This window comes from Trichoderma citrinoviride, assembly GCF_003025115.1.
Source record: "Trichoderma citrinoviride strain TUCIM 6016 unplaced genomic scaffold BBK36scaffold_15, whole genome shotgun sequence".
In the NCBI taxonomy this organism is placed as follows: Eukaryota; Fungi; Ascomycota; class Sordariomycetes; order Hypocreales; family Hypocreaceae; genus Trichoderma; species Trichoderma citrinoviride.
This window is the reverse complement of record NW_020194723.1, coordinates 71,522-85,592: the sequence shown is the minus strand read 5'-3', so window position 1 is coordinate 85,592 and position 14,071 is coordinate 71,522. Positions and strand designations below refer to the sequence as shown.

The 14,071-nt window shown below is 52.6% G+C and overlaps 4 protein-coding genes across 4 annotated transcripts; 2 read left to right on the top strand and 2 right to left on the bottom strand.

Annotated features, from left to right (window-relative positions):
• Window positions 1-437: 437 nt before the first annotated feature.
• Window positions 438-2,966, bottom strand: BBK36DRAFT_1162563 (hypothetical protein; the record flags this gene model as incomplete). The annotated part of the gene is made up of 3 exons (XM_024894453.1): window positions 438-1,159; window positions 1,241-2,791; window positions 2,918-2,966. 3 exons carry the CDS (start codon window positions 2,964-2,966, stop codon window positions 438-440), a joined length of 2,322 nt encoding a protein of 773 aa, XP_024746097.1.
• A 3,066-nt stretch (window positions 2,967-6,032) lies between these two features.
• On the top strand, window positions 6,033-7,305 carry BBK36DRAFT_1128392 (hypothetical protein; the record flags this gene model as incomplete). Its single annotated transcript, XM_024891610.1, has 6 exons — window positions 6,033-6,112; window positions 6,190-6,230; window positions 6,332-6,407; window positions 6,488-6,631; window positions 6,719-6,927; window positions 7,022-7,305. The coding sequence occupies 6 exons, from the start codon at window positions 6,033-6,035 to the stop codon at window positions 7,303-7,305; spliced, it is 834 nt and encodes a 277-aa protein (XP_024746096.1).
• Window positions 7,306-7,447: 142 nt separating this feature from the next.
• On the bottom strand, window positions 7,448-8,722 carry BBK36DRAFT_1128115 (methyltransferase; the record flags this gene model as incomplete). Its single annotated transcript, XM_024891583.1, has 3 exons — window positions 7,448-8,187; window positions 8,395-8,617; window positions 8,684-8,722. The coding sequence occupies 3 exons, from the start codon at window positions 8,720-8,722 to the stop codon at window positions 7,448-7,450; spliced, it is 1,002 nt and encodes a 333-aa protein (XP_024746095.1).
• Window positions 8,723-9,298: 576 nt separating this feature from the next.
• Window positions 9,299-10,467, top strand: BBK36DRAFT_1172072 (hypothetical protein; the record flags this gene model as incomplete). The annotated part of the gene is made up of 4 exons (XM_024895674.1): window positions 9,299-9,676; window positions 9,738-9,944; window positions 10,024-10,176; window positions 10,231-10,467. The coding sequence occupies 4 exons, from the start codon at window positions 9,299-9,301 to the stop codon at window positions 10,465-10,467; spliced, it is 975 nt and encodes a 324-aa protein (XP_024746094.1).
• Between the last annotated feature and the right edge of the window lie 3,604 nt (window positions 10,468-14,071).

The following is a 14,071-nucleotide window of genomic DNA, read 5'->3' as shown; positions in this document are numbered from 1 at the left end:
TTTTCTTGTTATTATGGAACATTTTACTTCCATGGGTCGGATGTACAGTGGTTCACAACAAATAATAATGTATTCTTAGATTATGTACCCTATTTTGTTATTGACTTGATAATGAGATACCATCATGCATACACTCTTAAGATTGCCGACAGTCTCACCGTCAGGCGAGCGCACGTCCTCGTTGAACCCCCTTCGCTTGATCTCCTGACTTGATGCACCTCCGTCGACAATCTTCTGTTCACTTATGACTGGTTACTCATGACTAATACAGCTATTTAACCACATAAAAAGTAGCGCTAACTATTGGTATAAGAGAGCAAGAACACGGGAGATGAAAACCCAGGGATATCTGCCAACCACCATCACCGTATATATGTACCAGCCCTCCTCAACTATGTCGTAGTGATTGGCCTCAAAAATGAAAACAGCAGGAAAAATCATTGATCCATCATTTCTCTGAACCGAGAGTCCCGCATGGGGCTGTTCCCTTGTCGCGGAGGTTGATCCATAATGGGCTGAGGCGTCTCGAAGCTCTCGATATCACTGCTTCTGCCGCTTCCCGAACTGACAGGGCTTACGCCGCGAGAGTCCCTGTTCAAAAGATGAGGATGAACATCGGCAGTCCCCGGGACTCCCCCAGTCTCTGGGGCTCCTCTCCCTGCAAGCGTAACCTCCCTGATGCTGGTCGAGCGGTTGTCCAGGCTGGCCGTGCTGCCACCCGGGCCGGGCTCCCTCAGCGCAGCGCCGCCAACGAAGCTCTTCTTCTTCTCGTCTGGCTCGCTGAGGGACTTGCCCCGCGAGAATCGGTTCTTGATCCAGCCCTTGACTCGCGCCGTCGGTGACGTGGGTGTTTCGGGTGACTTCTTTGGTGAGCTGTCGGTGAGGTCTGCGGCAGTCTCCTGCTGCGCGGGAGGAGTAGTAACTTCTGGCACGTGGGAAATTCGCCTGCTCTGCGTATCTGCCTCTCTTCCTGCCGTCTCCCCCTGCAATGTTGGATCAAAGGCACCTGTAGCCGCCTCCGGCTCCGTCTTGGGCTTTCGCCTTTCCTCCTTGGCCAGTTTCTTCTGTTCGGCTTTGGCCATCTTCTCTTCTTCTCTCCTATGTTTCTCCTCTTCCCTTTCTTGCTGCCTTCTGGCCTTTTCTTGTTGCTTGTCCTCTTCTATTGGCAGAGCGTGTCAGAACGATTTCGCAACCACACAAACAGACTGAGACAAGGTTTGGCATCAGTTTCTCCACTTACCTTTGGCCTTCTTTTGAAGATCTTTCAGCTCACGTTCGCGGGCCTTCTCCCTCTCGGCCTCGGCTTTGTTTGCTTCTTCTTCCATTCGAGCCGACGCCACACGCTCCCGTTCGGCCTCGGCCTTTTCGTGGATGTCATCTAGCACGGGCCGTACTCTCCTGGCGGCGATGGCATCGATTTCATCCGCGTCCATGAACACTCCGCCTCCAATATCCACCCTGCCATCGCCTTCTGTTCTTGTGTCGTGCCGAAGCTGGGCAGCCTGCTGGGCTCTGAACTGCCAGTCACCCAAAACCGCGGGGTTCATCTTTCCAGTATCGAAATAGACCTTTTCATCCATTCCCTGCAGGCTGGCCTTGACGTTGCGCTGCGCAGCTGTGTAGAGAGCTTCTCGATCTCTTTGGCGCTTCTCCTCGTCCACCTGGTCAAGCCTGGAGGAGAACAGGGTCATTTGCTGGCGTATCAAATCGGAGCGAGCGCGACCTTCCATGTCGCTGTCACTGGCTGATCGACGGCGCAGCTTGTTGACAATGGTAAACCGGCGGCGCAGGGGCTTATCTGCGCCGTAGTATTCATGGTATCGTCGATTTCTCTCGTGCTCATCCTGGAGCTTGGCGAGACGTTCCTGCGCTTGCCTGTATGCCGCTTCCTGTAAGTCGACGTAGCCATTCGCCGAAGTCTCTCCAGCTCCGGAGTCCCGGCCATCGCTCTCGCGCCGGCTCTGCTGCTGCCTGTACATCTTCTTTGCCATCTCGACTGCTGACTGGTGAATCCTCTCATTGTTGGTCTGCTCATCAGCTTCAGGTCCAATAAGGGGGTGTGATGTGAACATGTTGCGGGTCATGGTGGTGACTGGAATGGCGCCAGTATCCTCGACTTCTGCGGGCTTGTTCATCGCAGCACGATGAGCTATGGATGCCCCATTCAGAGCACTCGCCGAAGCCTTGGTTGCGTTGGGGTAGTACGATTCCTGAGGATTGGAGTATGACCGGAGTCTCGAGCGAGGTGTGCCGAGCTTCGAGGGAGACATGGCTCCTCTAGCAGCCACCAGAGACTTCTCCCTGGGAGAGCCGGGCGGTGAGCTGGCCGCTTTGGCCGATTGCAGTCGGCTCGCATGGAACGCCTGCGTGGCGGCAGAGCTCCCGTGAGATGTGGTCAGCGTGACCGGCTCCGGCTCCGGGTCTGGCCGCCTCGCGTTGGCGCTGAAAGCCTGCGTCGCGGCCGAATTGCCCCATGAGTCGTACGACGGCTTCTTGACGCTCGATTGTCTGTACGCGGTGTTGGCAGAGCCGACAGCCAGCACGGCCGCCTTGGTGCCCGTTCCGTCCATGGTGGGCTCCCACAGCGGCGACATCTTATAGTCCTTGGCCAAAACTGCGGCGGCCGATGCCGATGACGCCTTGTCCGGCTTCCACGTCTCAACGGGCTTGTGGGTGAACCAGCCAAGAGATGCTGCCGCGCTGGCTGCTGCGCCGCCTGGGCTCAGACCGGAGGACGGAAAGCTTGGGAGGCTGCGCGGATCGGCGTATTTGAGCCTACCGGCGGTCGAAACTGCGATACGAAGTCAGCAAGAAGGGCCGGAAACATATGCGAACGACGAGATGACGGCGAACATTTGGAGCCGACGTGCCGCTTAGACACGGGACAACGAGGGCCAACACGAGAAGCAAGTCCTACGGCGGGATAAAGCACCCAGACGGAAGCATATGACGGAGCTCGCCAACATACTATGAAGAAGCGAAAAAAGAATGACAGAAAGAAACAAAAGCGGGAAGTGAAGAGGGGAGGGAGCGGAATGGTGCTTCATTCGCTCCTTTGCTCTTCCTCTGGTCCCTCTCCCTTCCTCTCACCACCGCCGGGTTAACACATACATTGACTGTGGGATTCCGACCCATGAGGACGCGAGGGTGACTTTGCCACTGCCACGGATGGCGATGGCCGCCCTTCTTCCCCAGCTTCTGCAGCTGTTTGCATCATCCAGGCCCCGTCGGGGTGGGGTGACTCCAGATCAGATACGAGGCCAGACGAGGGAAAAGGCGGTTAGTGAGCTGCCGCCAATCCGAAAGAAGGATGTCGCGGTGCTGGTCAAGTGACGCTGCACTGACAAGGACGGGCGCGATACGACGTGAGTACGAGAAGGTACGAGGATGCAGGAGAATTTCTGCTGTATGAATAACAAGGTACCGTAGGTAGATCGTGTGTCAAAAAGAATGGACGGGTCGCAATGGATGGATGGCTAATATCGTAGGTAGGTAGGTGAGAAGAGGTTGTTGCCGCTTTGAGCCTATGGAGTCGATCGTCGTGGTCGTGTCGAGAGAGTCGTCGTTCGTCGCCTGTTTTGGCAGGTCTTTGTTTCTTCCTTATGTACTTGCACAGGCGCAGCGAGGCGAGGCGAGGCAAAAGCGAGAAGTCAGGCCAGGCACTGTAGTACTATCTGACTGTCTCGGATCAGCCAGCGTCAGCAGGTTTCGTCGCTTCTCGATGTCGTTTCGCGAGGCGGATTGGCGGGTTGTACGGATGGCAGCGTCCTGCAGGGCGCAACAGGCAGGCGGCGGCAGCCACGGAGAGACGCGAGGCGTGGATGAATGAATTAATGAATGAATGGCCGTGGCGACGATAAAATGAATTAATAAATACAGCGTCAATAGCAGTCGCGATGCCTGAACAAGGCAGAGATATTATGGCAGAGCACGTCTACTGCCCAGGTACTAAAGCAGAGATGGACGGAATAGATGGGCTTAAGTACTCCTAAAGGAATAAAAGCAAGGCGCTGGCAAAGTGGAAGGCACCACCTGAGGATGGCCGTGTTCATTCCATCATCGAAATAGAATGATGATGGGACTTCATTCTCGCACTTGGCGGTACTTGGTCCTTTGTACCTCCAACTCTTGCTCTTCCGCAGCTTCACCAGGTAAAGGCACTACCAACCGACTTATAGCTGAACGAGGAGCTTCGACTAATCGCTTCCCGTGCAGGGATAGTACTGACTATCCAAGTACATACAGATCAAAAACAACGGCAAAACAGCCAAGACACATGCCAGAAACAAGCAGAGAGACGCTCCAGCGCCAGGCCTGACGTCATGGGGCTCGAGCTAGATGCTGGTGCATGACGCTATTCCAGCTCCAGCGCCCTTCTTGCAGGCATTTCCAAGCTGCCATCTCGCAAGTCCCGGCCAGCTCCTGTTCGTTAGGGCCCGGCTAGTCCGCAGCTTCAGGCGGAGACGGATGCTTATAATCATCTCTCTCTGCTTCTCGCTGCATCATTCAAGCCGAGTCTCGACTCTACCTGTACAGTACATCAGTACGTGTATATACGATACGTACTCGTACGTGCAATACGATCAAGATCCCTTCCCATCCCTGCCAGCAGCTCGTGTCGATCGGCCCCCCTTGCCCTCTTGGGGAACACAGCTGAGACGGGTAGGCACATTAGCATTCCGTGGACGGCAAACCTGGTGTTGTCGTTCTCGAGGAGGGTTACCGAATAAGGCACTGCTTGATTCCACTGAGTAAGTACTGCACATGTGGGATCTAATTGACAGCCTGTTCCGACTAATTCGTATCCAGTACGCCATGTGCTATTACTAGGTACTAGTACCTTGGAAATGGCATGTAACAAAACCCAAAGGTTTGTATTGGATCATGATTACACATTATATCGCTTGAGGCTTATGCTTCGCCAAGCGAGCATCTGACGAGTCTACCTTACCTAGAGTAAGACCAGACGCTCTCTCTACCATTCATTATACGACGGAAGTAAGGAGTCGTTCTGAGCTCGACCCCAACACAGCCGGCTGACATGGGGGCGATGGGCAAGTTCTATCATCTTCAGTCACCTTTCCTCCGTGAGCAGTAAACCGACCAAGCTCCAGGAGTGAGGCCCAATCGACAGCATAGGTACTACAATAAGATATGCTAAAGCCCTCAATGGCCTCGATCTCGTCTGGCTTCCTTTGGGGGCTGAGCACAATGACGTAACGTCGAACCCTCAGGCTTAGCCTACCTTATGTGCGACTCGAAATCCTTCAGACTGGATGGATGGGTGAAGTACTTTCTCCGTGAGCCAAAGTCATGGCTTTTCACTGGCGCAGCCTCTTTTTCAGCCATTTCAGCCTCCAAGCATTTAAGCATTTCCATACAGGCAACTGTTGCTCCAGCAGATGTGACTATACCTGTAGCCGCCTGAGGATTTAGAAGCCCTACGGAGTAGCCGTAGGTTACTACGGAGGAAAGGGAAGAAGAGGCATCAGACACACTCTTATGTTTACGGAATCTTTCCAGAGATCCTCACTTAAAGTCTATATCTACAAAAGATGATGGTCGTTGTGATGATGATGCTTGGTTAATACAACCGTCGATACGCTCTCGCTTAGTATCGAACTGCAGCCGCAGATTGACAGCTGGAAGATGATCCGAACAAATGAAACACAACCCTTTTATTCCCACAATTACTTCAATACGTGAGACCACCTGGACTCTGAAGAGTTGCTTTCAGAACAGAGAAGAAAGGGAGAGGAGTGGGAAAAAAAAAGCCATGTATCCAGGGTAGGTCATCACGGTAGTCGAACAGTAATATTAGCGTTGCTGACAACCAAGCAAACAAACAGGCAAACACCACGGCAACAAAGAAAACCCTGCACTCTCTCACCCGTTTGTCAATGTTTTCCAGTATCTGTGTGCAACAGCGAGCCCTTAGTTTTTATATCAAGCAAACCACAGCAGTAAACAGCAACAGCATATAAAGAAGGGGAAAGGAACAGCTTCATCCACGCCTCAACTCAAGTTCAACCATGGAGCCCGAATCCCAGCTGCAAAACGTCCCCAATTTCAGGGACGTCGGCAAAACTATCAACCAATTTTTGAAGAAGAGGTCCGAGCCACACACGATACCCTCGCCTCGCATCCCTATGTACTGATGGCCATATGAACTGATTGATAATCGTGCAGAACCATCCGAGAGGGCCTCTTCTTTCGATCTGGAAGACTAGGTACGAGTTGTGATGCCACTCTGAGAACAGGGTGGAAAAAAGGAAGAAAGTTTTTCAAAAGAGTTCATGAAGCTTACTTTTCCTCGTCCATCGATAACCAGACGATGCCACGACTGCAGACAAGGAGCTCATCCACGACCAGCTAGGCATCAAAACAATCGTCGATTTGCGCACAAAGTAAGTAATTCTCTACTTCTAGATGACGAAAGCGAAAAAGCAACCCCCAGCAAGCCCAAGCTCATCTCTCAACTCATTAGGACCGAGATCCTGAAGCAAATCAGAAAGCACCGGCGTTCTGCAGCAGACGATGAAATCCCAGGAGTCGAGTACCACGGCATCAAGATCAATGGCAGAGCCTTCGAGAGGCATCTGCTGAGCCTGCTATCGTGGTGGGACTTTTTGTACGAGTTCTTCTCTCCCCCCTTTTCGCCGGCTTCAGGCCCGTAGACTAATCATAACCACTCCGCGGCTGTTCACCCCTTTCAAAGCAAAGTCATCTTCTTCTTCGTCTTCCAATACCGCATAGAGGCCATCAGGGTTCTCAGCCGTCAGGTAATGCTGCCTCGTGGCCTCGTCCGCCTCGGCCTCGACACGCTCGATCACTGTGGCCCAGAGCTCCGAGAAGCCCTCTCGTTCTATACATCGCCACAGACGCTGCCCTGCATCATACACTGTACCCAGGGCAAGGATCGCACGGGTAAGATGCGCTCTCTCTCCTTTCTCATGACAGCTCCCCCCTGTCTATCTAGGTGTATCACGGCCATGACGATGAGCTTACCAACGCCTGGCAGGTCTCATATGCGCCTTGGTGTTGATGATTCTCGACATCCCCATAGCCGCCATCGAGCACGACTACTTCCTCACTGACGACGCGCTCATGCCCAGCCGCCCCCAGATGCTCGTAGAGATCCACGAGATCGGGCTGACGGACCAGTGGGCCGGCACTGCAAAGGACATGATCTCTTCCATCGAGCGCCATATCAAGGAGAACCATGGAGGCTTGGACAGCTACCTCGATTCCATCGGCTTTGACCAGCACCAGCGCGACAAAGTCCGGGAGACGCTCCTCTACTGAGCAAAAGGAACAAGTCAGTTGACGCTGATCGGATATCAATGACACAACGTTTCTCTTCCACTCTTTGGTCCTGATCACTGTTCATTTTTGTATCTTATTTTCTTCATTTTGTATGTTTCTCTTTGTTGTCTAATAAATCGTTCTATTTCTTTCTAAATTGCCCCTGAAGCCAGCAGCGATACATCTTAATCTTCTCAGCTCTATTCACGAGCAAACGCCGGTCAACGCCAAGCTTCTCAATCGCAAATCGTGGCACGTCCGTCTCTTCGGCGTCTTCCGGGCCTGACCAGATGCCGGCAAGTTCATCTTGATCGAAAAAGTACACGCGGGTGCCGTCTCCGCGGATGTAGAAGTTCTCTTCCATGTAACGTCCCTTTCGAAAGCGGACTTGAGCTAGATCACCTCTTCCATAGTCTCGGAAGCAGACCACTCCTCCGGGCTTCAGGGCTCTATAAACGTTCCGCACTGCCTGCGTCCATTCTCGGGGCGACAATGCGGAAAATACGAAAATCATAATGGCCAGGTCTACTGTACCCTCCTCGACGTCGGGCGGGAGGCTGTCTGAAGCGACGTCCCAGACATCGGCTTGCATGTGCTTGGTATCATAGTTTTCGCTATTGCGCATGACTTCTACGGCTTGCTTGGAAAAGTCGCACGCATAAATCTTCAGCAGAGGATTCTTGTTGTTGGCGAGGACCGGGAAGGCGGTGTTACCCGCCCCTGCGCCAATCTCCAGGATGAGTTGTGGTCCGGCATCTTCCTTGGTTACTTCGGCCAAGATGGGAAACTCTTGCTGGAGCCACTTGCGGTCCTTGAAGAAGTTGGCCGTGTTGTTCTTGTAGAACTTGTTCCACCACATGGCCGGGTTTGAGTTGAACCTGTCTTGATGCCCATGTTAGCAACACCGTATACAGAAGATGTCGATGTAAAGGACAAAGGTAGAAGAATGGTCGGCATGTCAGATGGGAGCGAAAGAATTGAAGGTAAGGTTTTTCATCAGATTACTCAGATGAACTATGCATTTGGTATGTGTATCATCACACGACCGAGTGGAGGACCAGAAAACCAGTCTAGGGGACAAAAACTTACTCTTGTCAAAGTCGGACACGGGAGACTGACGCTGCTTCTCCAGCTGCCCCTCCGCATACTGCTTGTAAGCATCGTCAGTCTCGACGTGGTCCCAGGCATTGAACTCGAAGACATCGTCTCCGGCTTCCAGGTAACGGCTGCCAAACTGGAAGGGATCGCTTCGCTTCAGATTGTTCGCGGGATCATGCGATCGGTGAGGCGGCACATTGTTTTGAGCCTCTGACTTTTCAGCCTCGGACTCAACGTTGGAAGCCTCAGCTTCGGCAGTCTGGGCTTCGGCAGTCTCAACAGCCTCAACGGCCTCAGCCGCCGCTTTGAGAGCAGCCATATCGTCCAGCCCCGAGCCAGCTGCACTGCCCGCTTCCACGTCGATCATCGCTGCAGCTGATCCGACAACGCATAGAGCTTTACAGAGAAAGACTCGCGAGTGCCTTGTCGGCTGCTGAAGGTGAAAATATCACCTTGAAAAGCGATCTTTCTTTGCGACGAGAAGAAAAAGATGGACAGAGAAGAAGAACCGAAAGAAAAAAGAGAGGAGTGGGAAAAAAAGAAAAACTTATACTATCGATTGTCGAGTGGACAAGGTGGGGTGGGAGAAGCTCTAAGTTGATTGGTAGTCAGGATCGGCCCGGAATCTTGATATTCCGGACAAGCCACGCTGTGGGAAGCAAAGAAGGTGGGCAAGTGGGGAATAGCGAATAAAGTGGAGCATAGGTAGCTTAACAGTTGCGATAGCATCATGTGTTAAGAGCTGACCTGCACCTTTCCTACCTACTGTATCTACTGGAACTCTCTTCGCGACACCAAAGATCCCGTCACCGCCCGCTACTGCCACCATTTCCAGGATTCTGTGAAGAATAGCGATTGGCACCTCTCGCCTCTTATTGCTCCAACAGCCGCCGACATGCCACCTCTATTGCTCCGACCTCATGCCAGTCTCTCCCACGCCGAAGCTTTGCAGGTAGCTCAACAAGCCCCCGAGTTCCTGCGGAAAAACCCTGCGTCATACTCAGCATCTCCATTGTTCTCGCTATTCTCTCCTCCAGAAAGCTCCAAGACGTGGACAATATACGAAAACCTCTTGCTCGCCTGTCTACGAACTGGTGACTATACAACGGCGCACCAATGCCTTGAGAGATTGGTGGTTAGGTTCGGAGGGAGCGACGACCGCATTGAAGCGCTCAAGGGCCTGGTGAAGGAGGCCGAGGCGACCGACAACAGCGAGCTTGAAAAGGTGTTGAAAGAATACGAGGCTATCTTGGCCAATGACAACACGAACGTCGTGAGTACCCCTCAAGCAGTCGGCGAGGCCCAGACCAAGGACCCAGACTAATCGTACGCAGCCAATCTCGAAGAGGAGAATAGCGCTGCTTCGTGCAATGGGAAGGACAGCCCAAGCGACCGAAGCGCTGGTGCAATTCCTCGATTTCGCAACTACCGACGCCGAGGCCTGGGTAGAGCTCTCAGACCTGTACCTGTCTCAGGGTCTGTACCCGCAAGCCATCTATGCTCAGGAGGAGGCACTTGTCATAGCGCCAAACGCGTGGAATGTAAGCTACCCTCAACCGAGTTACTTACGTGCTGTTTCGAGGAGCGATTGCTGATGATGACTGACCTCTAATCTTTTAGCTCCATGCCCGCCTAGGCGAAATCCAGTTCATGGCTGCCGAGTCTGCCAGCGAGGGTAACCCTCAAGCGTACCTCGCAGAAAGCTTGAAGCGCTTTTGCCGGAGCATTGAGCTGTGCGACGATTACTTACGTGGTTACTACGGACTGAAACGGGTATGAAGGTCACAGATCGTCGTTCCAGAGTAGGTTCGCTAACCCTTGGATCAGGTCACCGATAAACTCCTCGACCCGAGCTCGAAGCCAAAGAAGTCATCAGATTCGGATGAGGTGTCCCTGCCCGAAACCTCGACAATCGAACAGCTCAACCTGGCTGCGACGAAGAAACTCGGCGATATTGTGCGAAAGAACGATGCCAAGGACCCTCTTTGGCAGGGGTACGACGCTGCAGAAGTGGCAGCTGCCCGTGCCTGTCTTTCTCAATCTTCACAGGACATTGTGCGATGAAGACGCGGAGCGAAGTTGGGTCCTGCTATTCATGTCGAAAATGGATTTGTTTTAGGTGGTCAGGTTGCAAAACTGAACATGACAATCGTGTTGCGATTCCTCTCTAGGTGGAAACATCTCGGCTAGCGGCACGGAAGTGCGCAAGAGATGAGCTACGCAAAGCCTTCATATGTCGTACAGAGAGTACGTAATAACTTGAAGTTAGATGGACGCCATGCAGACGGACAAGCGGGATGGAGGCACGATACGTAACACGAGGAGTGACCATCACGGGGCGTTTGAAGCTTGTTGAGACAAACAATGAGCAGGACGGGTACGTATTATCCGACTTTGTGGCGAAAAGCGAAATACTCGAGGGAGTATGTAATATGCATTTTGGTTCTCTTAGCCATGTCAAGAATTGGTGAATATAGGTCTTCATCTTCGATAAACATTGAACCCTTCTGAGCTGGTGATGCAGCCTCGAAGTTCATGGAGGCTCGGTACGCAATAATATGGCCTTTATTCTCCCCGCTTTGAATCCCCTTCTCTTGGTGTTAACTCCTGCATGTATCTGACCTACAAGCTGCTACTACTGTCAACATGTATGTCTCCCGTCTCTCGTCCTCCGTACACCAAGGTGAAATATCCTACCGAGATACTTGTACAGACATTATGGCCCTGTTGCTGCCTGTCGTACGGCATCACGCACGCATAATGAACGTATACACGGGCACCAAACAGTCCCGTGTCGGCCTGCGAGTGGCTCGGGCTCGCCCGCAATGATGCTGCCGCCTCATCTGACTTCGGGGAACTGGGAGAGCTCAGACGGAGGCATGCGTGTGCTACTACTATGGTATGTAGGTGGCGATATGCCAGGACGTACGGGATACGTGGACGGCGTTGTACTCTCTCCATGATATATATGCTGCCAAGTGAACGAATCAGAGTATCTTGGAGAGAAAGGGACGACAGAATACTGTCAAGAGGCAGCTTGACCGATGCAGCACCGCAGACGACGAGAACCATCAGGGAACAAGCACACGATACGCCATATCCAGCCGCGTATGAGACCCAACAATCGCATCTCTAAAACGTAGACTTAGTCCCAGCGTACAATGCATCGCTTGACATAAGACGCAATGGGCGAGGCTGTGAGCGAAACCCTGTGCGAATTTACTGCCTTGAAAGCCAGGGTTGAAGGTTCTCCAACATATCCGTGTGCTTATTCCTCTTCCTTGTCGCCAGACGGCCGGGATATTCTAGGCTGCCTGTTGCTGCCTATCAGGTTCATGCATTCGGGCGGCGCCGTATGGAGACCATGAGTCAATCGATAGAGTCCGGTTGGGCGTCAATGCAGGTTATTTTTCTTGGGCTCCGCAGCTTGAAGACTTGGTTGCTTGGGCCCCTGCGACAGATATGGGTAATAGTATGTGTAAAAAGGGAAAGAAAAAAAAGAGGATGATGAAGAAGATGATAATGAGAGATTCCACACCGAGACCGCGGCTTGATATCGAACGCACTCACCTCACAACTCCTTGGATGTAGATGTCACAGTTGTGATGATGCCACGGCTGTGATGAGGTAGCTAGGACGCTTCAGGTACTATCAGAAAGTCCATTTCAGAAAACCATCTTGGATCTCACCTCTATTGCTTCGCCGTACCGCCCAGCACGGCAGCGTCAACTCCTTCTGGCTTATCCCGGACGGGAACATGGCGGCCCGGGCAGCGCTGCTGTCACCTCTCGGATCACGGATGCTTCACCACCGCCAGGAACACGTATCATGTTACATTGCGCTCGGCTCAGCACATCTGCAGCATCCATCGGCTCTGGGGAGCTCCAGTTATTAATCGATGGAGTGAGGGTGGTGGTCGATATGTGCATGATATGATAGAGTACTACTCGTCGACTGCATGGGCTCTGCTCCGTACATGCAGAGGACTGCACCAATGAGCTCGGTCAAGTCAGGCAATACTCCGAGCTGTCCGCTGTCGTATGTAGGCATTCGGCGTGTGAGCATCTGCAAGACCAGGGCAGAGAAGCGGCAGAGAAGCAGCTGAGAGTTGAGTATTCTGCAATAGAAACCCGGCTGGGTAATCCTCAGGTGAGTCGCTGTCTGTGGTTGACACCCTATTCGACTGCAACCAGCCGTGAATCGATGCGCCTCCATATATAATATACTATACCTTGACCTTATAGGATGATCTTGGGAGCTCGCTTCCTCGTCCATCATTGCCAGCAGGCGGTCAGCAGTCCAGAAGACCTATCAAAGGCAACCCTGGGGTAACAGTAAGGATGTGTGGCTGAATGGAGGCAAACACGCAGACCTGGTGGATGTGATTTGAGAAGAAGAGAGAACGTGAATGAAAGAAACAAGTCATACGCACGCACGCACGCAAGAGCCAGCCAGCTCATACATGAGGTATCAACGTGCTATGTATACAGGTAAGGTAGGCGGGCGCACAGCAGTGCGGGTTACACCAAGGCTTCCACATGCTGTCCGCGGTAGAAAGAAAAATAGAAGGGGAATGAAAAGGCCAAAAGAGAGAGTAAAAAAAAGAACGCAACCGGAATAAGCAAGGCAGTCAAGATGTGTGCACCGCCCTGCTTTGGAAGACACTTTTGAGTCTTTAGGCGGTGATGGCCTTGATGTACCTCGAGGGCCTTTCGCACAGCCCTCGCCTTACAGGTTAAGGTAAGGTAGTATTACTACTACCGGGTGCGTGGGCGATACCACACACACACACACACAAACAACCCTAAGACCACGATCTTGATTCTCTCAGCTTCCATCATACCTTAAGCGTACAGTACTCGTACAATAACTACTAGTATGAGCATCTCGGTGAAAAGAAAAGAACAGCAAAGACAACCAACGGCAGTTTCGATTTCGAGGCACCTGTACTTGATGTTCAGAGGCACTTTCGTAAGGCCTGTAATACGGAGCACCTCGCCTGGAATCTCATCCACTGCCCTTGATCCATCCAATCTTGATCTCCACGATTGGCCCGCTAGGGCGTTAGTGAGAGCTCCGCGCCGTCCCGCCGAGGGCCAGAAGCCACTAACCTTACAGCAACACCACAGAGAAGGACAAGATGGAGAATACAAGGGCACAGAGAACCGATTGATTCTATGCGCTCGCCCGCAGTGTGCGCTGTTCATCTGCAAACATCTCCCCACTCGGCCGTCTGGCCACTCTCGCTCACTCGCTCACTCCCATTCTTCCGTCGTCTTCCACCAGGTTATTGTTGGTGGTCCTGTCGTTGCTCTGCGTCTGTTACTTTGGGTTGTATTGCGGCTGGCAGCGCCACACCCAGCTGGTTGCTCTACTTGAGAGTACCTGCAGATGCGCCCAGGCTGCCAGCAAGCATCGCAGTGCCGCCTTGGTACACTTCGGGCACAGCCGTGGGCTGCACAGCCGCTCGACCTTGCGCACTAATAGCAGCTGTCGAAGCCTGCACGGACACACAATCACACCCAGTCTCATCGTGTCCTCACCTCATCATCCTCTTTTCCCTTCGATCTCTCTGTCTCTCATCCTGCTTCGCGTCTTTCTCTCTCTCTTCCTCTCGATACCTACTTAGCAAATAAAGCCTGCAGCTACATATTTCTCCAACCGAGAT